The sequence below is a fragment of the Vanacampus margaritifer genome, chromosome 4 (assembly GCF_051991255.1).
Source record: "Vanacampus margaritifer isolate UIUO_Vmar chromosome 4, RoL_Vmar_1.0, whole genome shotgun sequence".
Classification (NCBI taxonomy): Eukaryota; Metazoa; Chordata; class Actinopteri; order Syngnathiformes; family Syngnathidae; genus Vanacampus; species Vanacampus margaritifer.
In genome coordinates, this window is record NC_135435.1 from 29,267,710 (window position 1) to 29,294,082 (window position 26,373).

Genomic DNA, 26,373 nt, shown 5'->3' on the forward strand with positions numbered 1-26,373 from the left:
TCTTATGTTTTTTTATTTTATCATTACTATATTTTTTAATTATTTATTTATTTGTTTTAAAATCATTTTTAATGTATTTATTTTTTATTTTACTTATTGTATTTTAGTATTTTACTGACTGTTTTTTAATTTATTTTTATAGTTAGTTTTACTAGATTTTATGTGTATAATAGTAGCACTTTGGAAACGCTTGTTTAGAAAATGTGCTATATAAATCAAGTGGATTGGATTGTAGTGAAAACAGGGAGCCGGTGGAGGCACACATAGAAGGGTGGAGGTGTGTTGTGTGATGAAAGAATGTCCGCAAAGAAGGGGACATTTTATAAGACAGTGGCGAGGCCGGCATATTACAGACAGACGCACCGAAGAGATGACAGAAGTCGAGCTGGAGGTGGTTGATGTTTACTTTAGGAGTGACCAGGTTGGATAGGATTAGAAATGAGCTCATCAGAGGGACAGCCAAGGTTAGACGCTTTGGGAGAAATAAATCAGACAAAGAAGACTTCGATGGTTTGGCCACATCCAGAGGAGAGATAGTGAAGTAAGGATGATGAGGACGGAGCTGCCAGGAAAGAGAGGGAGTGAGTGAAATAAGTCGTAATACGAAACCCATTTTTGCCACCGTGTGTCAAGGTGATGTCACGTCTCCGGCTGTGAGAGTCTCCGCAAACCGCTGAGGCATCCACTCAGCTGAGCCACAGAATGCCCGCTCATTCACTCCAATCAGGGCGGAAAATTGCAAGACAAGAGCCCCACCGCCCCACCCCACGTACACCCTGGAGTAAACCCCCACCCCACCCCCCAACCCCCCTCAACCCATTTACCGCCGCCCGGCCCCGCTTCGCACTCCCTCGCACTCTGCTGCCCGGATGACTGGCTTCCTGTGGGCCCGGCGGCGCTTGAAAGTGGTCGGTGGCATCAGATGGTACAAGTCGGGCCTCCATTGTTGGCTTTGAAGCAGCCCGCGTGGATGGGGGCGGCGGGAAGGGGTTGGGGGGGGGGCGTCTTTGATGAGCTCATGTGCAATGGCCCTGGCTGTCATTATTTAGCGCCGCCGGTGTTTGGTCGCGCTGACATGCAGCCCCTCTTTTGTGGCCATGAGAACGCGTGCGAAAAAATCAAAGCGGTGCCGCCGTCACGCGCCATTAACGTCACGTTGACAAGTCAGAGGCCGCCATTGTTCGTCATAACATACAGATCATAATCGTCGTCGCCAAAGCAGCGCGGCGCGACCATGACAAGGATCTAATAAAGGCTCATTTGCATGGTCAGTCCCTCAAATAACAAGGAACGCACGTTAGTGATCATTTTTATTTTATTATTATTATTATTTTTTAAACATTTTTATTGTCTTTGATGTTTATTAACTCTTTGACTGCCAAAAACGTTATATAACGTTTAGTAAAATCATATGGAGGAGTGCCAAAGACGTTAAAAGACGTTTTTTTTTTTTAAACAGAGGTGAAACTAACCATTTTCTATTGTTGATTACTGAAAAACGGAATAAGGTAGAAACAAACTTTTTTTTCTGATGAAAGATGAGAGTCCAATCTTTCATTTGGTAGTATGTGTGTTTCCATAGTCCAAACACATAATTTTCTGTGGACCTTGAAAGATCAGTCAAAAATGCTTAAATCGGCTGGCACCCACGGCATCCCTTTTCTGAAAACGTCTGGCAGTCAAAGAGTTAAAAATAAGAATTAGTTCATCAAAGACTAAATTGTCTTTGATCTTCAGTGACGCATGTAGCAGGCCAAATTAGACGTACAAATAAAAAAATATGTTGTATGGTCAGTGAACCTTTTGTTTTGTAAAGATCAAAGAAAGATAATGTAGAATCAGCAATAAATAGAGTGAAATTAATTTTTGTAGACATCAAAGACAAATTTAGTCGTTGGTTAAGTAACCATCAAAGAAAACGTCATCTTTCAATATTAGAGAAAGAAAAGAAAATTGAATCCTCGACAAACCTAATGCACGCGTTTGTTTCAGGAACATCAAAGACAATTTCATCTTCAATAAACGCAACGGACTTATTTTTACGAACATCAAAGACAATGCCTGCTCTCGTTAGGACACGTTGAGGTCGTCTCCCACCATTAAAAAAAAAAAAAAAACACAGCATGGCTGATTGGGATTTATGGCGCGGAAAGAGATACTTTAACTTTTGTTTTAAAACAATCAACCTACGCGGTGAAAAGCGCATACCGAACATACAATCTTCTGTCTTACATACACACAAAGGTTTTATATTCAAGGCCCAAATCGCACGTGAAGTGCTTTCATGCCCACTGATGTACAGCACGCACACACCCGCACCGCAATGAAGACACGATAGAACCCCTGCTCCTCCGTGAACCAGGAAGTAACATACAAAAACTAGAAAAATTCCCGCGGAAATTTTGAATGGGACTGCTGACTCTTGTAAATGAGCTGAACAGTTTTTAAAATTTAAACGACTGGAATCGGTCAAGAAATGTGGACGTTAACCATAATCAACATCAACTAAAAGTATCTCACTGTCCCTGAAAATGTATTTTAAAAAATGTGAATGAGCTGAACAGTTTAAAATTTAAAACTAAACACAACCACCCCCCCACACACACACACTTTTGTCCGTAAGTGGGAAGGACCCCCAAAGACTGTTTGACTTTGCTTCAATACAAACTTTGAGACGTTTCCAATGTTGGCTACGACCTTTAAGCTACTCAGCATATTTGCTTGTATGCTGCTGCAATATCCTGCTCTGCCGGGACAATGGACATTTGTGTCCACTGAGCTCTCTCCTCCATTCTTTTTTGTCACCTTTGTGTGGAGAAGAAAGCAATGTCGAGAAAAGTCAACATGGGTCGCGGAGGATGGTGTTCTTTTTTTTTTTTTTTTGTCACCATGCAATCAATCAGACATTTGGGGATAAGTAACAGAGTCAGTTGAAGTTAATTTTCTTAAATAAGGCCATGGATTGGGAATATATTGCTGTCCGATTCTTGTACTTCATCATTGTTAATGTGCCGTGGTTCACATTATTTAAAAAAAAAAAACAATCAATCAATCAATCGTTTCCACAGAGCAGAGAGCGACTTGGTGGGGTGGAAGCGAGGGCTACCCTATGTTGCCAATTTGGCAACTTTGTTGCTCTATTTAGCAACTTTTCCAAATCGCCTTTCGGCTATTCCGCCCCCAAAAAGGACTTGCAAGAAATCTATTGGCTTTTTGTGGCGCCATTAAAACTTAAGAGCAGATGTTGACTCCCTTTCGAACCAGACTGTAAATGAAGAGCGCTTGCTGAAGTTAGGAATGAGAACTGACAAGAATTTAGTGATTCATATTACGTGATCAATACTCTTTTTTGATGTTGTCGGACCGATGACAGTTGACCAGTGATAATTTCGTCGACCGAAAAATTTTGTAAACTTTTTCGTCACAAAAACTTTTTGTAAATTTTTTTCGTCACAAAAACTTTTTGTCAGACGAAAATGAAACGAAAACTACAATAGAAGACATTTATTGATAACGTAACTAAAATTGACTGACAATTTCGTCAATGACTAAAATGAAAATAAAAACAACACAGTGACGAAAATTCACACAATGCAATCAGAAGGAATGAAACACGGGTTGGAGAAAAGAACCATTCAGAAACTGTTCAGTCACTTTATTTAATGTTCAAAAATTCATTGTGCAGCTGTAAAATTTATCTCAAGCAATTATGCACTTTTTTTTATTTAAAACTAAGTTATATATCAGTTCAACATGTTTCATTGAAACAATGAATAAAGACACCATTGTATTAGATGTGTCTTGCGTATTAAACTACAGTTACAAATAGGTGTTATCATTTTCTGCGTAAAAGTTTAAATGTTTGCTGAAGGAAAATACCGACTAAACTGTCAATTTAGTCGACTAAAATTGCTCTTTATTTCCGTTGACTAAAATTGGATTAGACATAAAATACAATCAGATGACTAAATTATGACTAAAACTTTAATAATTTTTTGTCAAAAGACTATAACTGAAACTAAATTAAAATTTCTTGTCAAAATTAACACTTCAGTTGACGTGAGAATCCTGAAGGTGGACGTTTCAACCGGTCACGTTGACGTTCCCCGCCCATCTTCTTTTGTTTTTCTGACAAGTTTGGTGGAAGCTGAGTTTAGCAGTTTTTAGTAGCTAACGAGCTAACTATTCAACCAATGAATGAAAAAACAAACAAACACTGTAAAGAAAACCGTGTACTTCATCCTTCACTCATTTCTAACCGTCGCCATTTTTGCAAATTTGGCAGAAACGTAGTTGGCTGGTTTTGCTGTATTTTTGCTCCCCAGCGAACTAACCAACAATTATCGACATAATTCTGCTAGATTTGATATTTATATCAAACGCTGCGGGTCTGTCATCGGGGTAAATGTCGATAAAATGAAGAATGGTGACACCAAAGCTCTCTTTGTGAATGTTTTCGACTTTCCCATTGTTCCTAACGCAACATTTTGAACGTTCATTCTTTTCTCCAGCCGTCTCGTGATCTTTAAAAATACACAAAAATAAATATCTTTCTCATCCTTTCAGCTTGCCCTCTACTTCACTGTGCATTTCCCAAAACAAGTGATGCGTATTTATATTTAAATATATATATACGCATCAAAGTATGGCCCTTCCCTTCCAGAGGAGCCACAAATGAAGAGGATGAGATTATCCGCGAGAAGATACGTTCTATAAACAGCCTCACCCCCGCCGCGGCCTGATGAACCTGCTGGCTGCCGCGTGTATTTTTACACGACATGTTTATCCTCCATCCTGTAATTTGGCCTCGTCTGTCCGTCTCACTGCCCGTCCGTCTGAAGGGAGGAAAAAGAGAAAGAGCGAGAATGGAGAGAGCATGCGGCTGCCGACCACCGCCACGCGGATTCTGCGAATGCCCCGACTGCGCGAAATTTCTCGACGGCGACTTCGGATTTGGTGATGGGATCGCCTCCAAACTCTCAGAGGCTGTTTTGTCCCTGCAAGATATAAAGTTATGACAATAATGTCATATTTTCCGAGAAAAAAAAGAAGATGGAATGATACCAGAATAAACGTTCATTTTTGTAAGACAAGGTCATAATGGTTCAAGTTCAACGAGGTAAGGAAGTCATATTTCAAAGAGAAAAAAGGACTTAAATATGCCTTTTGTTCTTGGAAGAAAAATAGCCTGACAGTTCATGCAAAGCCAGATTTAAGTGATGATACATCACAAGTATGCACCTTTTAAAATGATCTGTAAACTCTTTTTTACAGACTCGCAAGCTACGGCTCATGGACCTCCAGGAGTTCTGGAACCCCCATTAGAGAACCACTGGCCTAAAGCATCTGAGGTGAACATTTTTTTTTTTATCTCATTCACTGCCATTGATGGCTATAGACGTCAAAAAATCATTCGAACTCTTTCTATTAGTTTAAAATTTTTTTCCACTTTTGTTAAGAGTATGAAAACCTGGACAAAAATTATTGTGCATTTAGAACAGATGTAAAATTTGTGATTAATCGTGAGTTAATTATTGAAGTCATGCAATTCATTAATATTAAGAATTTGAATCGCCTGACGTGATTTAAAAAAAAAAGAAGAAAAGATTATTAAAAATTAGGAGCGTCTGACTTCACTAGTTAACTCACGATTAATCACAAATTTTATATCTGTTCTAAATGTACAATAAAAAAAAATCTAGGTTTCATACTCTTGTTAACAAGTGTGTGTGTGTGTGGGGGGGGTGGGGGGGCAGTTAAACTAATAGAAATAATTCAAATTAATTTTTGACGTCTATAGCCGTCAATGGCAGCGAATGAGTTATTTTTAGGATTGACGTTTCAGGGTTTTTGGGGTGTGGTGGTACACTCTAAAAACAGTGGGTACTAAGGGTAAAAAATGGACAGATCCTCTACTTTGAGTCAAGAAATGGGTCTTTCAGCGTATAACAACTCATAAATATTAGTCAGGTCCTTTTAATTGGGTCAAGAAATTGGGTCATTTTGTATAAAACAACCCAGAAATTTGCGTCAAATTGACCTATAAAGTGGATCGGTCCATTTTTGATCCATAATTAGGCTATTTATTTTTGACCCAACTGATTTTAGAGTGTAGGGTTTAGGGTTAGGTAGTGTTTGGGGTTAGGTTAGGTTAGGTTAGGTTTTAATATTAGAGTCTAAGTTTGTTGTCAGGGTTAATTCCAACAAGAGTAGGCACAGTAACTATATATTTTTTTACTGTAACATTTTATATATTTGAAATGTTTGACACCTTCACCTCGACTGACATAGGTCACTGGTTGGTCCTTACCTTTCTGCCACACCTTATTTGCGGGTTCAAAATGGGTGTATTGGCCTGATCAGTAATCATTTCCACTGTTAAAAAGTAAAAAAAAAATAAATAAATCACATTTACACCTCTGGACCATTTTGAGTCTTAAAATGAAAATAAGTTTGAAATGTGGGAGAAATCCAGAGACCAAGCAAAATCCAAACAAGTAGACCAAAGCTGAAAGTTGACCCACAAAACTCCGAAGTGCGAGGCAGACGTGCCAACCACTGGACCACCGTGCTGCCCAAGAATAAATCCATCATTCAAATATCGCTTTTAGGTCGAGCCAATCATCTCAATTAGATGGCGCCATGGGACAAAAGAGGCAGAACAAGCTTCAATTAAGCGCTGCCACCACGGGGACCTGCACTCAGTCACGTCCCCCCAAGGATGTGGGTGGGATCTGCGGGGGAAAAAAGTCGGGAAATCCCTCCCACAGCTGCCATCCAGCCAACAGATATGGGCCATGTTGTGTGTTGGCTGTGATGGATTTGGGTTGGATGTGGGATGGGGAAGGTGGAGGGTGCGATTTGGGGGGGGGGTGCTTTGGCAGGCGCTGAGTACTCAGTTGTGTTTGTGGCGTGGTGAAGAACACAAGACCGAGGAGCTCCTGGATCGGACCTCATTATCTCATCACCTCTGAAGTGAGTCACTGAGGCCCGGCCCGAGTGGAGGTAGGCGGTTCGACGGGGTCTTTCGGCGTGTCCCGCTGGCCCCGGTCGGGCTGCATCGACAACTTTTCGCGGACCATCGATCTCGCTGAATGGACGATCGGTTCCGTCGGTGAGAAAAATCTAGCATCTGATCTGATTGAGTGAATCAGAGCACGAGATGTTAAGCGAGCGAGGCGGCGGGTCCAGGGATGAGCGCGGCACGCCATTTTGGACTCTTTGGTCAGCATACGAGGCATCATGAGTCTTAATCAACTTTGGCCAACTGAAAAAATCACCATTGGTCGACCACAATTGGATCAAGGGTCAAATTCCCCATAGCTCAACCAACTAATTACTATTGGTCAATACATGGAGAACTATGGTTCAATCAACCAACAAGGCATCATTGGTCAACTCACAAAACGTCATGAATCAACCCATTAAGCACCTAATGTCAAAATCCCCATGAGTCAATACACAAGCACTACGGGTCAAGTTTCCCATAGGTCAACCCAGAAAGGATCCTAGGCTAAAACCCACATGGGTCAACCTTCAAAGCAACATGGGTCAAAAGCATCATGTGTCAACCCATGAAGTCAAAGCCCTTAACTCTTTGACTGCCAGACGTTTTCAGAAAAGGGATGCCAGCCGATTTAAGCATTTTGACTGATCTTTCAAGGTCCATAGAAAATGTTGTGTTTGGACTATGGAAACACACATACTACCAAATGAAAGATTGGACTCTCATCTTTCATCAGAAAAAAAAAGTTTGTTTCTACCTTATTCCGTTTTTCAGTAATCAACAATAGAAAATGGTTAGTTTCACCTCTGTTTTGAAACAAACGTCTTTTAACGTCTTTGGCACTCCTCCATAGGATTTTACTAAACGTTACTGAACGTTTTTGGCAGTCAAGTATGAAAGTAGTATGAGAACCTAGAATATTTTATTGTACATTTAGAATCGATATAAAATTTGTGATTAATCGTGAGTTAACTAGTGAAGTCATGCGATTAGTTACAATTTAAAAAAATGAATCGCCTCTTGCCCCAAATTTTTAATAATCTTTTTTAAAAATGAATTTAAGGCAGTGAATGAGTTAATTGTCGGGCAATTAAAATCGTAATTAATTGCAAATTTGATCTCTCTTCTAAATGTACAATTAAAAATAATCTAGGTTTTCATACTATTGTTAACAAAAGTGGAAAAAAATGTTAAACTAATAGAAATAGCTCAAATGAATTTTTGACGTCTATAGCCGTCAATGGCAGTGAATGAGATAAAGGGTCATGGTTCAAAAGCACCTTAGGTCAATCCACAAAAGCAACATGAAGCGCACCACCAAATACACAGCAAAATCGCCAGTGTTAGATTAACACCTAGAAAAGTGTTGAAATGTGTCCACACCAATGAGTGCATTTGAGGATGGAAGGAAGGAAGTTGGACTTTTCCGAGTTCAAACCAGGATGTGTGTACGGGAACGCCCCCTTGAAATCAGAAATTCCACGGGCCATCAAAATGCTTCACATTTTGGCTACTGATGACACGGCATCAGCAGGGTCAATATCTCGCTCAAGGATACTTTGACGTAGTCACGCTGACCTGGGATTGAACCCATGATCTCAGGGTTGCAAGACAACCACTTTATCACTGAGCCACGCCACCCCAACAACTGATCAGTGCGCCGGAAAATGGAAAGTTTCACCTTCACCCCAACACAAGGCAATGTATTCTGCTTACTGCATATTTGATCAAACACTGGAAATGTTTGCTGTGTAATTTTGGTCAACACAAGTACCCCAGCCAGGCTCTATTTTCATATTCCAGAGCATATTCCTTTTCGTGCCGGGACAAGTCTAGTTTACCGTGTTTGGGAATTTGGCAGCCCGCGTTTGCGTGACTCTGGGCGCGGCGTCTTCTTTTACACACCGTCGGCACCCTGACAATTTGGTAACAGAAAAGTTGACTCGACATTACACCGGATGAAACAGGTCTAAGTTGTGGTGCAGATGGTGCAACGCGATTTCAAAGTAAGACCGCTCGTTGCGCTAGCTAGACTTGAGCTGAGCACAAATAGCAATATCGCTTTGTTTTCTGCATCCTAGGTGGTTTCTTTGTCACTTTCTCTTTGTCACGTGGCAATTTGAAGTCTTCTGACCTCGACCACTAACGGTGCTGAGACAAAGCAGGAGCGCTGCGTGGACTCCCGAGCTCCTGTATGTCAATGCATAAGTGCTGACTAATGGGACACGGGGCCCGGTTTTATCACTCGATACCTGACGCCTGCAGCCCTTTAGAGTGCAGCCGTCAAACTGACGCAAAACAAACACCCCTTGTTATTGTGTAGTTGCTACTCCCCGCAGGGAGATCGGGAGGGGTCAAGCCGCTCCCCTTACATACCGACAAGTGACCGTCATCATAAAAGTGCGCCAGCGTTCCTCACCTACATTGTAGATTTCTATGCGGAACATATCTAGAATTTCTGTCTCGTGGTTTAAAGTCATCTTTTTTCTTTTCTTTTTTTACAATGCTTAACTCATTCACTGCCATTGACGGCTATAGACGTCAAAAAGTCATTTGAGCTATTTCTATTAGTTTAACACTTTTTCCATTTTTGTTAACTCTTTGACTGCCAAAAACGTTAAATAACGTTTAGTAAAATCCTATGGAGGACTGCCAAAGACGTTAAAAGACGTTTTTTTTTAAAACAGAGGTGAAACTAACCATTTTCTATTGTTGATTACTGAAAAATGGAATAAGGTAGAAACAAACTTTTTTTTCTGATGAAAGATGAGAGTTCAATCTTTCATTTGGTAGTATGTGTGTTTCCATAGTCCAAACACAACATTTTCTGTGGACCTTGAAAGATCAGTCAAAATGCTTAAATCGGCTGGCACCCACGGCATCCCTTTTCTGAAAACGTCTGGCAGTCAAAGAGTTAATAAGAGTATGAAAACCTAAAAAAAATGTTACATTTAGAACAGATATAAAATTATTGATTAATTGTGAGTTAATTATTGAAGTCATGTGCTAAATTACAATTTAAAAAAATATAATCGCCTGATGCAATTTAAAAAAAAAAAAGAAAAGAAAAGGTTATTAAAAATTAGGGGCGTCAGGCGATTTAAATTTTAAATGGAATTAATCGCATGACTTCACCAGTTAACTCACAATTAATCACAAATCAAAAGTTTTGTGCCGTTCACGCTGAAATGGAATACGGGGGGGGGGGGGGGGGGAGTAATAAAGTCATAATTTACACAAATGAAGTCATTTTATAAGACATTCATTGCCATGAATTCATTAAAAAAAAGATTATTCAAAATTAGGGGTGACAGGCGATTAACATTTTTAATTGTAATTAATCGCATAACTTCACTAGTTAACTCACAATTAATCACAAATTTTATATCTGTTCTAAATGTTCAATAAAAAACATCTAGGTTTTCACACAGTGGAAAAAAATGTTAAACTAATAGAAATAGTTCAAATGAATTTTTGACGTTTATAGCCGTCAATGGCAGTGAATGAGTTAATTACAAACACTTTTCAGCCATAATGAATGCCGCGAGAACAAAACAAAACAAAACACCACAACACAATGACTAAATGCAGGCAGCAACCGCTATCAGCCCTTGCTGATGTCATACACCACCCCAGCAGACCCCGCCCCTTAAAGCCATAGCCCTAACCCAACGGTACTTATAGTATTTTCATTGTTCAAATATATTTACGAGGTGTTTAAGACGTGTTTACGTTTATCTGTGTTTGAATGGGTGGCACGGCTCAGTGGTAGAGTGGCCCTCTTGCAACACTGAGGTTGTGGGTTCGATCCCAGGCCATTGTTTCCTTGAGCGAGATGCTGAACCCTCAGCTGCTCCTGATGCATCAGCAGGTGAATGAGTAGTCAAAATGGTAAATGGTGGAAAAGCGCTATATAAATGAAGTAGCATTTAACACATGTTGGAGTTGCATAAAAGTGTTTTTATGGTTTTCAACTATAGCAGATGGGTGTGTAACGTATCCCCTGCCAGGAACGAGGGTTCACTGTCACAAGGACTGTGCAACGTGAGTCATTCCTAACAAGGGAGGAAGGTATCGGGTGTCGCACTCACCCCGTGGGTGGTAAATATTTGGCTCCAGTGATTGACAGCAAATACCTCAAGCAACACAGACACTGGATTTCTCTCAAAGTCTCTCAAAGTAAAACATTTCGGAAACTTCTAACGTTGTATAAAAACAGCCAAAATGACCATCTACTATACAAGACTGCCAAGATTTCAAATAGTATTTATTTTATTTAAGTGACAGATTCATAGATGCGTAGGTAAGGCACGTAAAATAGATAAGTTAAAAAATAAGCAACAATCCTACTGTTTATTAATTATAATTTAATCATTAGAAGTGATAAATTAATTATATTGTAATAATATATAATAAAATGTTTTTATACAATTATTTGTTTTACATTTTTTATTATGTGCAATAAATCAAGCCACAGATTTAATTAATAAATGGATATAAATGGGGAAAACACTAAATGAATGCAACATTTTTTTTTTTTAATTTTCATAATAAAATAATAAAGCTTGCTCATTTTTTACATTTGAATCTTTTATCATTAAAGGTTTCTTCGTTTTACCCTTGATTGTTTAAATATGACTTAAAAGTGCTTCTCAACCTTGGTCTTCGAGTACCCCTATCCAGCCTGTTTTCCATGTCTCCCTCAGCCAACACAGGTGTTTCAAACAATCAACTAATCAGCCAGGTCTGCATGAAGCCTGATAACGATCCTCAGCTGTGTTGGCTGAGTGAGACAATGAAAACAGACTGGATAGGAGAACTCCAGGACTGGGGTTGAGAACCACTGACTTACTTACAACTTTGCCCGTCTTCTTTATTTTCAGTTTTGGATGATGTCCTCTGCAGGGGGAAAACAGTGTAAGTTATAATTATCCAGAAGATATTTTATTTATTTTAATAGTATTTTAATGACATGCAATTGTACTAAAAACATATAAATCAGTTGCAATACAGTTTATTACCGTACTAACCATAATCACTAAGTACCCTGTAGAATATGAAATCCGCCATTTGATAATGATTATATGCCATTATATGGCGTAGCATATTTCTATTTTTTACTATTTTTATTCTCTTCTAATTTTTACATGAGCTTCTGGCCTGAAATAAATACATTTAGTAAAATTAATTATCTCCTAAATGAAATTCTTCACCCTGACCATAGGGGGCGGCGTGCCACTGCTCTCATTCCTTCCTGTTTTTTTTTTTTTTACACTCTGAAGAAGAAACCACCTGTCAATCAAGCTTGTTGCTTTTTGGCATGCTAACATCTCATTCCGGCAACACAATTGTTGTTTTGTTTACGCCAAACAAACAAACCGCTGTCGTGAAATTCATCTTTTTCTCAGCTTGATGTTCTATTTTTTCCCCCTCGGGAGAAACACTTAACATGTGAAATATGTGATGGTCATGTGTGGTTTTGCAAAAACAAACAAAATTCTTTACATTTCACCGTTAATTTAGACCTTGTAATTGTATTTACTGGTCACAAACAGCTTTGAGTATATTTTAAGAATGCACCTAAAATGAACTATAACCTTTACAGGTAATCTTAATTTGACCTTCTCTAAACTTTTGAAGGCACACGTCTTAATGTTTTAGTACTTTTTGCACAATAAACACAAAAAATGAACAATTGTGTTTGACAAGCACACATCAAACATACTTGTTCGCACCTCGGCCGTGACATCATCAAAAGCTGGTTACAAGAAGCCGTCACCTGACTGCTAACTGACGACATAATCACTTTACCTTTGACTTCAAAGCGGGGGAATCCCAAAAACACACACACCCAGTTGGCGAGAACCACGGCGACAATTTGGAGGTGTCGTGTGATTAGAGGGACTTGCTTCCTTTGTGGTCAAATGTTTGCTGAAATCAAAAGTTTTGTGCCGTTCACGCTGAAATGGAATACGAGGGGGGGGGGGGCAATAAAGTCATAATTTACACAAATTAAGTCATTTTATAAGACATTCACTGCAATGAATTCATTAACTCATTCACTGCCATTGACGGCTATAAACGTCAAAAATTCATTTTAACTATTTCTATTAGTTTAACATTTTTTCCACTTCTGTTAACAAGAGTATGAAAACTTAGACATCTTTTTTTTTAATTATTATTTTTTTTTTAAAGAAAAGATTCTTAAAAATTAGGGGCGTCGGGCGATTAAAATTTGTAATTGTAATTATTCGCATGACTTCAATAGTTAACTCACGATTAATCACAAATTTTATATCTGTAAATGTATAATAATTTTCTTCTAGGTTTTCATACTCTTGTTAACAAAAGTGAAAAAAAAAAAGTTAAACTAATAGAAATTCAGTTCAAGTTCAAATGATTTTTTGACGTCTATAGCCGTCAATGGCAGTGAATGAGTTAAAAAAAAGATTATTCAAAATTCGGGGCGACAGGCGATTAACATTTTTAATTGTAATTAATCGCATAACTTCACTAGTTAACTCACAATTAATCACAAATTTTATATCTGTTCTAAATGTACAATAAAAAAATTCTAGGTTTTCATACTTTTGTTAACAAAAGAGAGGAAAAAATGATTAGAAATAGTTCAAATGAATGTTTGACGTCTATAGCCGTCAAAGGCAGTGAATGTGTTAAAATGAGTAACTTTCACAAAACATTTACTTTAATTGTTAATCACATTTAACTCATTTGCTCCCCAAAATGTACAAAAACATTATATTTTAAATATTGCCATGGTCATTGTTGTTTTGGTTTTTTTAGATGTTTTTTTTTTTATAAATACTACGGCATTAAGAAGGCTTGCTTGGATGCAGGCTCTGACCTGAGGAGGTTGCTTAAAGCAAAAAAACGGCCAGCAGGTGGCAGCAGAGTATAAGAGATCAATCAGGGCCATGTTGCAACAAGCTCTTTTCCCCAGTTTGTAAATAATGATGAAACTCACCTTAGCTTAGTTTTGAATTTGACTTTGACTTTGGATTTCAATTTTATTCTCCTAGTAGAGAATTTCTACTTAACTGTCAACATTACAACTGAATACCCTGAAACGCACGACTATTTTCACAATAATGCGATTATTGTTATTCCACATGTGGAGGAATTTAACAATGGACAAAACGGCCTACTTGCTGCAGTCAAGCAAATAGTCGGACAGCGTCTGTTTGCTGGACTCATAAAAGTGTCTGAGAAGAACACGAATCCTCCCCGCGGTCTCCATCGAGTCATCCAAGCTCGGGATAACTGATGGCGCAGATGCTGCCTCACAACACCAGACGGAGCATCTGCGATCTTGCCGATTGAGTTTCACCGGCGGATTTGGAGATGGAGCCCAGCCACAAGTTGTGGGTTCAAGATGAGCTCCTCAGTGACAGATAACCAAAATGACACACGGAACAACGCGGCACACCTGCACGCATTTTACATTCCTTGGCAACTTTTGCCGATTTGTTAAAAACGCAGCTGCGGGTCGATATAAGCGAGAGAGAAAATGTCAAACGATTGAAGTGAATGTCAAAGAAACGACTAATGTTTCAAATTAGGGTTTCGAGCCAGGGATAAGTCTTCAAAGTAGGGTTTCAAGCCTAGTTAAGGGCGACAAACAAGAACTGGAATTTCAAGTTTTGGTTTCAAGGCAGGGTTAAGTTTTAAATTAAGGTTTGAAGCCAGGGTTAGGGTTTAAAAATGTGGGTTTTTAAGATGGGTTTAGTATTTCAAAATGGAAGTTTAAGACAGTGTTAGGGTTCGAAGACAAGGTTAGTCTTTCAAATTAGGGTTTTAGGTCTGGGTTAGGGTTTCAAGACTGGTATTAAAATGTGTTTCAAGTTTCGGTTTTGACGTCAGGGTTAGGGTTTCAAATTAAGGTTTGACATCAGGGTTGGGGTTTCAAATTAAGGTTTAAAGTCTGGGTTGGGGTTTCAAAATTGAGCTTTAAGACAGTGTTAGGGATTCAAGACAGGGTAAGTCTTTCAAATTAGGGTTTTAAGACAGGGTCAGGGTCTCAAGATTGAAGTTTAAAGTCGGGGTTCTGGCTTCAAAGTAGAGGTTTAAGTCGCAGTCAGTTCCAAACGAAAATTAAGATTTTAAATTGGGGTTTCCAGAGGTAGGGTTTCAAGACAGCCAGACAGGGTTAGGGATTAAACAAGGGTTAGGTATTAAAAGTCCCGAATTTGAAGATTAGACCTGCATTAGGGTATCAAATAATGGTCAGACCTAAAGGTAGGTAGATTAGGGGTTAGTTTTCAAGTAAGGCCTTCAAAGCCAAAAATGAGGGCTCTGCAGTTTGTGTCACCTAAATTCCGTTTGAGCTAGCGAGCGTGTTTGTTGTTTCCGTTGCAGATTTGGTTGCGCTTGCATCTCGGGTTACCGCACCCGTCACGTCGTCCAGCCACCACAGCGCAACTCGTATCACGGCACACTCTCTGCAACACCTGCCACAGGAAGCGGGCAAAGCACGAAGAATTCCTCCGGCCTGCCAGAACCACTGAAGTACGATGTCATTTCATATCGTAGGCTACAATATGACACGAGGCAGGCTTACACGTCTTCCGCGACAGAAAATAGTCCTGGCACCATCAACAGAAGGAAAGAAAACATCTCTTGATGGCTTGTTTACATATGACACACTTTTCGAGGCAAATCTGGAACGGACCATGTTGATCGCTGTGTACACGCTGGTTAATTACTCCATTGATACTGAGACCAAATCAATGCTTAAATCTCAGCATTCACATAGCATTTGAAAACACATTCGAAGTGCCCAGTTGTGCCCAAAGAGTGAATGCTTGACTACGCCTTAAATAATTGAACCTCACAGTTGCATGTGTGAATGCTGCATATGTTACAATCTGCATCATTTAAAAAGAAAACATAAAATGTGTTGATTTAGTGGAGAACCTTCCTTTCTTCCTTCCTACTTTACTTTGTCCATCTTTATTCCTTCCTCCCTGCCTTACTAGTTCCTTTCTTCCTTCCTGCCTGCCTTTTCCTTCCTTCCTTCCTTCTTTAATCCCTTCCTTCCTTTTCTCCTTCCATCCTTCTTTTCTTCCTTGTTCATCCTTCCTACCTGCCTTTTCCTTCCTTCCTTCCTTAATCTCTACCTGCCTTTACTCTTTCTATCCCTCTTTTTTTCCCCTTGTTCACCTTTCCTTCCTTCCTTCCTACTTTTCTTCCTTTGTCTATTTTTCATTCCTTTCTTCTTTTCGTCCTTGTCCATCCTTCCTACCTGCTTTTTTTCCTTCCTTCCTTATTCCCTTCCTGTTTTTCTCCTCCCTTCCTTCTTTAATCCCCGCCTTCCTTTTCTCCTTCTGTCTTTCTTTTCTTCCTTGTTCATCTTTCTTTCTTTTCATCTTTCCTTACTTCCTTCCTACTTTTCTTCCTTTGTCCATCTTTCTTTCATTCCTTCCCGCCTGCCTTCCTAGTTCTTGCTTTCCTTTCTGCCTTCCTTCCTTCGGTCCTACCTTTTCTCATTCCTTCCTTCTTTTCATCCTTGTCCATCCTTCCTTCCTTCCTGGTCCATCTTTTCTTCCTTCCTCCCTCTCCCATTCTTTCATGCATCCTTTCCTTCCTTGCTTGTTATACAACACACCTCATCCCTTCTTTTCTCCCATCCTTCTTAGTTACCCTCCTTCCATACAGCCATCCTTTCTTCTTTTCCTCTCTCAACCCTCCCTCCCTTTAAACAAGTATATTTGTAATTCGACAACACATTCATGCAAATGCGTGTCTCAGCATGTGCATACCTAAAATATGCATTCTTGTGTATGCCATTTTGGACAGAATACTCTGCAAGTTTAAAATGCAAAGTTTAATGTACATTCTGACGGCATCAACACTATTGCAGTTTGAACTATATTTAGTCTTAATCGAAGCGCAGAGTGCTTACACCTGAAGTGTTCAACATTGAAGCACGCAGCATACAAACCGCACGAGGAGTCACGTTAACCACTCTCATGACGTCCACGCGCACGCGACAAGCGAGCGCGTACGCATACGCGCGCACGGCCGCGTGTGGGCGTTCCGAGTCGCGCGCACATCTCTGCCCAGCTTTCCGCGCGTGCTCTCGTGATGCTGCGAGCTGATTGGTGCCAAATGCGCACGACTGGTTCTCCCACCCGGACTCGCTCACGCATTCACTTGGAGTTGGACTACCTGCCTCACACTCACACGAGTGGACCTCACCTGAGGGGGTCCACGATGCGCGCGCACTGCGCGATGATGGCCATATTTGGCGCACTTTTACATCTCGTGCGCACTTTTAGGAGTCGCCGGGAGGTGTGAGCTCGCCCTGAACCCACCACCATCACGACCACCACCATGGACTGTCTGCTTCTTATCATTTGGACTCTACCCATGCCGCTGGTCGGCTGCGCACCGGTGCGGCTGCTCTCCACCCTGCTGACCTGGAGCCTCATCAAGGTATTCATTCAGAATCCATTGTACACCCTATCTTGTGAACTGTGCATCACCTGTTGCTATACCAGTTCATTCATTTATTTATTTCTTTTGCAGACCCTGCACATATGCTGCACACACGCCTCCCTGCACACTGTGTCACCCAACTTCCCCTCCTCTGCTTCCTCCAGCAGCCACGGGTTAAATCATGGTGAGTGAGTGCTCCACTTGTTAGTGTTGTCCAGCTGGTATATGGCTGGCTAAGGGGATAGGGTTTCAAAGTAGGGTTTCCAGCCATTGGGTCTTCAAAGTAGGGTTCCAAATGAGTACGATTATGCTTGATTGTCAATACAAGGACATCATTCCAAACAAATTATTAATATTATAGTACATTATTATTAGTGTTTCAAAAAAGGGTTGCGGTTTCATGTTATGTAATGTTTGTTTATTTGCCTAACACCTAAAAAATTCACAGGTTAATGATACTTGATGCGTGTTTAGTCATCATAAAGTAAAACACAATTAAGATATCGTTTTAAAATGATGTTTAGTAAAAAGAAGACTAGAACAGCCGCTACATGATAAGTTTATTTGAGGAGCAACTTTCTTTTTTGAGGTGCAATTTTTTGCAGGTTAATCCCAGGGCCTCAAAGTAAGAGTTTTGTTAAACTATATATATATATATATATATATATATATATATATATATATATAAAGACAATATAACAAATGAACCATTGTTTTCCTTTTTATTTTTTTTACGTAATATACACTGTGGCAATTTCAAACACAAATATAAATTTCAGTTTCAACTTAGCATTTTCCAGGTTCCACTTCTGTTTAGCACTATTGAGTAAAGTATAATTTTATCTTCAGAATCCTCACACTAATTAATTGGCCAGCTATTTTGCTGTTCAATGTTGGATACGCTCCACATATTCTCGCTAGACTTCTGTGAAAAGTGTGCTCAATCACCAAGCACTTAATTTCAGTATTAAACGATAACGTGTCATCTTAAGTTAGCTTAGCAATTAGCATGGCTTCTCCATCTTTCCTCATCATGCCTTTGTGGGAACAATCCTTGTCAGAAGTGTATAGTTTTTTCCCCACCTACCCACGCGTATGTAACGTTACGTAGCACGTCAATATGCGTGCATCTAACCAAACAAAGCTTTTTGGGACTTTCTTGGTAGTTCAGTTATCGGGCAAACTTCAATATATGTGATTCTCAATTTTGCTATTCAATGCGTTTTGATGATCACATCAGATCAGAATTTTCTTTTGTTTTAATGTTTGAGATTTTTGAAAACTAGTCATCACTTAGGATGAGAGAGATTTGCTGTAGTTTTGCGTTTTATAGTGAATAACTTATTTTGCACATTCTGTGCATTCTATGTAAAAAGATTCTGCAGTTTATAAAGGTTGTCATACAGCAACAGATTTTGTATTTCCATTATTTCTAATCCCCCCAAAATGTGCCAGTGTGAATTGCGCTCGATTTCTAGAAGTAGCACTGCAAATGTCCAGCATAGCCTCCGGGATGGCTGAAGTACAGTAGAGTGATGCTTCAAAGAACAAATTAGCAGTGTGACAATGTTGGGGTCGAGCGGGTCGTGAGGTCCCCAAAAAAATGTGCTCTGCGCACTCTGGGGTTCCTCTTGGCCAAGTTGCCCTGTAGGGACTATTCATAAACTTTGATTTATTGGAGGCTGGGCAGATAAAGACGGCCGGCTTCACACATTGCTGAAGTGAGAGAGGAAAGAGTGAATAAATCTCACTGTATCCTAGTCATTAACGTGAAACATTTATTTTCTGTGACAGGCACGGGAAATTAAGCTATTAAGTATTTACTAACTTCTTTCTCCGTTTCTGAACTGCATCTGCCGTACACCATGAGATATGTCAGTGATGGGTCAGCCGTATGACTGGAGGACATCAGCATTCAGCTTAGCTAAGATAATATACGACAGCTTACTTTTTTATTATTTTTTTAGAAAGTACATCGGTCTGAATTGTTATTACAACATCTGAAAGTCAGAGGCTCAGTTTCACTGTATTTGTTTACGGTACTTAAACTTCCTGTCCTTTACCCAATATGTGCTGTGCGGGAACATTCTGGAATGAAAAATCTGAATGTGACTATATGTTAAATATGATTAAATATTACATCCTTAGTAGAACTCTAATGTTGTAATTGGAAATGATTAGTGGAATCCCCCACATATTTATAGTTATAGGTAAATATGAATACTTTTTTTTGGGGGGGGGGGGGGTCATGAATTACTCGTGGCTTTTCGCTACGCACAGCTGCACATGGTGATTCTCCCCCTCTATTACTGCGATTACTGTAATCCTGAAGAGGAAGTTGACTTTACAATGTTTACATACACAATATTCTAATTTACTAACGAACAAAAGATGGGCATGCATCCAAATTTTCTGTACCTGTGCTTAGGGTCACAAGGAGCTGGAGTCTTTCCCTGTTAACTTAAGGCAAAAGGCAAAGCACACGCTGGATTGATCGCCAGTCAATCACAGGATACACAAAAGTGCCACCAACCGGGGATAAATAGCACCAAGGTGCAAAACTTCCTCAAAGACAAGGACCACATGCATTTTCAGGGGACTTTATTGAACTTATAAGTCCTGTCACTGGGGTTGTATTGTTTTATTGATTCTGCATTTGGGTACTTAACACAGCTAGTGAGAATAAACGTATGTGTCTGATTAGCCCAAGAAATGGTACAGTTACCCTAGAGTTCATTTAGTCCGGTGGGACCTACTTGATCACTTTTTCTGACTATATTCGATAGTCTGCTCCATTAGCAGCGGTTGGTATTTGCTTTCTAAGGTCCTTTCTTCTGCTTTTAGGGACACAAATTTCAGTTACGTCAAAAAAAACGACCTCAAAAACGAGCACCTTAGACCTTTGTCAATGGATTGGCACCCACAATGGTTTTGTTATTGTGCCTTGATTTTCACAATTTAGGAACATACCTCTTGGTTTTAGTCCTAGAAAAGCAAAACATAAAGATGCTGTACAGTACATGACTTCCTGCCCTTCCTGTCATCCTCAGATTACGCCTTTGCCACCCCAGTGGAGGTGGACGCTCAGGGACAATACCTGAGCCACGATGTGAGCCGGCGGGGCCGGCGCAGCAGAAGGTCGGCGTCGCTGTCCTCGTCCGTGCACTACCGCCTTTCAGTCTTCGGCCAGGACCTGCACCTGGACTTGCAGCCGTCCTCAGTGGTTGGCCCGGGCTTCACAGTGCAAACGCTAGGCTCGGGCGGCATTGCCACGGAAACCAGAGGCGACGGGTACCACGACTGCCTCTATCAAGGATTTATCCGGGACCTGTCATCCTCCTCAGCAGCCATATCGACGTGCTCGGGGCTGGTAAGTCTGCTATTGTTGTTAGATTCACTGTTCCATGGATTGTGACGCTGCATATGGAAGTCACTGTTGCTCTGTGATGTTTCCAGTTACACTGCCAACTAGTGGCCTGGCGTGTATAGTACAACAGAGGTGAAAGTTCAAGTCATTAGTCTTCTTTTCTTCTTCTTCTGTTCGAAAGTCCGACAAGTAACTGGGGCAAAAATCAAGCATGTTAAGTTCAGACCTTTGTAAATCTCAAGCAAGTCGAGATAAAACAAATTTTGCACTCAGTGACAGTGACTACGTTTACATGCGGTCAATATTCGAGTTAAGGTCAGAATTCCGGTTTCTGAAACAATCAAAGTAACACGTTTACATGCGTGGTGGACAAAGTTACTCCCATTTACATACTCATTTGTGCTCCATTGGAATATCCCATTCGGACCGGGATGCGCGGACAACGTAATTACGTAAATAACCTCATTTCCGCTTTTAACTTACTATACGTTCAATAAAATACATTATATTTATGTCACTCACCGCGCTAAATAAAGTAGTCGGTTTCCTCCTCGCTCCAGAAGTGCGGTTCTTTGATGCAAGCGTCATGCTGACATCGGCTTGAGTATTTCCAGTGGGTTACACGCCAGAAGCACGGACTTATATACTTGTATTTATTGTATGTGTATATAGACACAAACTGTGGCGTTTTCGCCGTGGAGACACAAAATATCAAATCAATGTATTCAAGGGAGGCTACACGGAGCTGCGCATACAAGTCGTGACTACATAGCTTACATATATTCTTTGCGAATCAAATAAGCAAAGAAGAAGACAAGAAGACAAAGAAGAAAATAGTGAGCATGCGCACAGCGAAAAACAATGCCCCCGTCGATCGAGGTATTCCAAATGCATTTATTCGAGCAAGAATTCCGGTTATGAAAGGGGTAACCCAGGGGTCTTATTCGGGTTTTTAAAAAACAGAATTAGAGCATATTTGGGTTATAGTGGCCTTACAAAACCCAAATATTGCCAATATTCGGGTTTTAAAAGGTTAATGCCTGCATGCAAACGTAGTCAGTATATTTACTTGCAAGAGCTCGCTGCACAAACAACATGTCGTTGTTGTTGTGACTTATCTTTGAATTGCAGTTCATTTATTTCACACAGTTCATTTGATCCCGCCCCAAACCCAATTGAAAAGAGGCCAGGCCCGATCAAGTGAGGACGGGGCAGAAGAGCACTGCCAGGCCATTCCGGAACCTGTAATGGAAAAGCGCCTGTAGTGAAGGCATAACAAATGGGCGGCTGCGGGCTGGCAGCCCAAATGCGACCTATTGAGGGCCAGACGGCTAGTCGGTACTTGGGAAGGATATTTCAAAGACAAAAGTTGAATGAATATTGACATCTCATTCCATCTCTTCATCCAAGGACTACGGTCTGTGTGTGTGTGTGTGTGGTGTGAGACTGCATCTCACCCGTGCTTTTATGCAGCTCTCTTTGCCAAGAACCTTTGGATTAAGTACAAAATAAGGAGCGACCGCATTCAGGGCTGCCGGAGGGGGGATTAAGGTGGGATTACAAACAATGCGGCAGAGGAAGAAAGACACATGAGAGGGAAGAAAAGAGTGTGACATCATGAATGGCGAGCGAGAGAGAGCGAGTGAGAGAAAGTGTTGTGCAGGGATAATGTGGAGCCATTGTCCGGCCCTGGAAGCTCCCAGGGAGGTCGGATCGTCTCTTTTGAAAGATGGACTGTTCATGTCAAAGGGCTTGGAGGAGAACAAAATGGGGTGAGAGCAAGCAAAGAGGAGAATGGAAGAATAAGAAGCTCTCGTTCTTCATGTTGTTGTCTCTTTTCGAGAGGGGAAGTCAGCTGGGGCTTCTGGACTTGAACCAATGCTCGAGCACTCCGGGCCGGAGGTCAAACAGATGGAAGTGTAGCGAATGAGACGGTATTAAGAGCGGCGCTAGATGATGAGGGATTTCATCCCGCGGAGCCTCGTTAATTGCGCACACTTTGTAATTACTTTCTGCGTGTCCTTAAAGGCTCGCTACTTGAGTGAAGTGAACTTGTCACTGGGGCTCTTGTACAGAGAGAATGAAGATGTTTAATCAACACGTCAATGAGAGAGCTTTTCTCATGTTCGGGTGACTGAACCAGTTGACCCCAAACTTGTCGTCAACACTGAGGGGACCGCATTTTATAGCGCCACATAAAAAGTTCCTTGATATAAAACTGTCTAAACGCTTAGATGAAGGTGATGCCAATTGACGACAGTGTGAATCCGGCCTCTACCGGCTTCCCAATGTCTTTGTTCCTCCACCACATTGCCCCGCTGCCGTCGTTGACACGGTGCCGCAAGTTGCGACGACCGCCAGGCACTCTCGTCAGATCACAGACTCGGACCTACGAATTACGTCTGCCCTTACTACGCACCCGACTCCCTGCGGTGTGCAGGGGCTTTTTCCAACACCCCCGTTAGTGATGCTGGGGGTAGTGCAGTTTTTGAGTGGTGTGTGTGTGTGTGGGGGGGGGGGGGGGGGACTTCAGCTAAGTGACCACCTACACAATACTACTACCTACTGACTATACTTAGCAGAATTAACTCATTGAATCGCAGCCATTTTTACTGGCGCAACCCCCATTCAATACCAGCCGTTTTGCTGGATTTTGACTGATCTTGCAAGGCCCACAGAATATTAGAATAATATCTATTGCTATATAAACAGAGAACATACCAAAAGAAAGATTAGACTCTCCCCTTTCATCAGCAAAAAAATAAGTTAATTTCTATATTTTCCCGTTCTTTAGTTATCAGCATTAGAATATAGTTAAATTTTGTCGAAATTCCAATTCCTGAGGAAAAAAACATAGAAAAAGAAGTTTTGTAAAACAAACATTTCAGGCACAACTTGGACTTTAACACTACTCTTTTTTATTTTGTGACAGCTCAAACATCTAAATAATGTTTTCCTGCAATAAAACAACATTCCAAAAAGTGCCCAGTCCCAATTTACACATCCTCCTTCTCTTCTTCTGCAACAAGATCCATGTGTGAAACTGGCTGATTTTATACTTGCTGCCACCTGCTGGCCGTTTCTTTTAAATAACATTGCAGTCAAGCCTAAACCCTTAGTCAGAAGCTACGCCAGACCCTCCTGTACACTCTTGCATGAAAAAACACTTTTGACGTATAGATACGAAAGCGGATACGTCATATGTAATTAAAGAATTAAAGTGTTGCTCCATACTTTCCATTTATATATGTACAGTATCTGCCAATCCCAAAGCACAAACCCCTTTTATACTGCCTTCCCAGAATAATGAGAAATTGTCTTATAGTTGTAATGGTAGATTTATTCCTTAGTCCCTCTCGGGCATCTGAACAGCTGTTACACATTCAGATGTGATCCCCTTATACACGAACAATCTTAACGGTCTTTTTCCAACTTTCAGTGATCTTCCATATATTTCCCCCTCATCCCTTTTGGGACAGAACTCCCCAGAGAAAGGCATTGCCACTTGTGCATAGCCATACAGACCATGTAAGACATATTTGATCGGACTTTTAGCATTCTTCCATAAATACAGTATATGAATGCCTTTTCCAAGCACAATGGAGGAGCCCATTTCTTGCTGGTGTAATTGTCTCTACTGCTCCGCCTCTGCTGCACCAGGAAGCAGGCGTGAAAGGGGTTGTATACATTTTGGTAGGTTAAAGCAGCTTTCTTCCGCATTCATACGTTTGGCTTGGGAAAGGGACGTCCCCATTTCCAAGCACAACGTGCAACAATTGCTTTCGACACAGAGGTGTAGAGAGTGATTGTCGGATGTTCACCCTGGTAATTGCTAGTTCCGCCGTCTACCAAAGTAGTTTCAGAATCAGAATGTCACCTGTGTGTGACACACCCGAGACTTGCTGCACGTGTTGAAAGCCCTGTTGAGCTGATGTCGCCACTTGGCTATCTCAAGGCGCCAAACCGCATTGGCTGTGTGAAGGCGCATTATTTGAATTGGACTCTTAACTGCAGGCTCTATCGTAAACTTTCACTGTAAAAACAGTTGGATCAAAAGTAAACCCAATTATGAATCAAAAATGGACCGATCCATTTTATGGGTCAATTTGACCCAACTTTCTGGTTTGTTTGATACCATATGACCCAAATTTTGACCCAAGTAAAGAATCTGACCAATATTAATATAATATGAGTTGTTTTTACACTAAAAAACCCATTTCTTGACTCAAAATTCGGTCAAATAGACCCAAGTAGAGGATCGGTCCATTTCTACCCATAGTTGGGTTATTATTGACCCTACTGTTTTTAAAGTGTTGGATGCACCAATTTACTAGAAGTGTGAAAGAGGCTTACAATAACAATTGCTATTGTTTATGACACACAGAAACAAGGGCAGCAAGTCTCAGGTGTTAAATTTCACAATCTAGTCATGTCTGTACCTTACACACAAAACACACACTCTAAAAACAGTTGGGTAAAAAATAACCTAATTATGGGTCAAAAATGGACCGATCCTCTACTTGGGTCTATTTGACCCAACTTTGAGTCGATAAATGGGTCTTTAATTTTAAAACAGTCAATAAATATTGGTCAGATACTATACTTGAAAATTGGGTCATTTTGTATCAAACAACCCAGAAAGTTGGGTCAAATTGACCCATAAAGCGGATTGGTCCATTTTTGATCCATAATTGGGTTGCTTTTGACCCAACTGTTTTTAGAATGCATATTGTAGGCTATTATTTGGAAGAAAATGACTATAGTATCTGGACAGGTTACCAGCAGAATTCTTAATTTATGGGTGACTTTTTTGTGGGGTGGGGGCAGAACCCTCCCGCGCCCCCATTGGCTTCAAGTGACACATCGGTGAGTGATCTCCGGCCAGCGTTCAGCCCATTTGTACCTGTCTACTTTGTGTAGAGACCAACAAATTGGGCCGTCCCCCTTCTCTCAGGCCCGGAGCCGCTCCCCGGTGGTCTGCATGCTGACAGTGATGTAGTGCCCACTGTTCGATGCCAGCTCAAGAGGAGGTGAGGGGGTGCAGGGTTGGGTTCTTCGAATGGCTGAGGGGATGCCGTGCGTTTGTGTGCGCCCTTTGTCGTCTTTCTCACACAAGACTAATGGGCTTTGCGGAGGACTTCAAGTGGATGCAAACTGAAGCCATACATCATCAAAATCCGACCAACTAATGTTGCCTTCACATCTAATGCAGTCGTGCAATAATGGGATTTGTTAGGCATGATGTTAAAGAAGGACAGTGCTTTATTTGTTACTCTCTACAGCAGGGGTGGGCAAACTTTTTGACTTGCGGGCCACAATGGGTTTGAAATTTTGACAGACGGGCCGGACCAGGAGCATTTGGACCTCATAGCACAGTAAAAACACACAGATAAATGTACAACCCAATTTACTTATAGTGTGCACTTAGGACTGCGTTTTTCAAATGTGCAAAATCCACATATTTAAAACAGCTTTTCCAATAGCTTCATTTTTATTGTTTTAGCTCAACTTTTGCTGTGTTTTTATGCTTTGTAAAGTGACC

At 40.7% G+C, this 26,373-nt stretch overlaps 1 protein-coding gene across 1 annotated transcript in view; it reads left to right on the forward strand.

Annotated features, from left to right (window-relative positions):
- The first annotated feature begins 17,113 nt into the window (after window positions 1-17,113).
- Window positions 17,114-26,373, forward strand: part of adamts18 (ADAM metallopeptidase with thrombospondin type 1 motif, 18) — a 58,454-nt gene continuing 49,194 nt past the window's right edge. Inside the window, exons 1-3 of the mRNA XM_077564746.1 lie at window positions 17,114-17,461; window positions 17,555-17,648; window positions 20,515-20,834. Of these exons, the coding sequence (XP_077420872.1) occupies window positions 17,360-17,461; window positions 17,555-17,648; window positions 20,515-20,834 (516 nt within the window). The 5' untranslated portion in view covers window positions 17,114-17,359. The remainder of the gene's footprint in view (window positions 17,462-17,554; window positions 17,649-20,514; window positions 20,835-26,373) is intronic.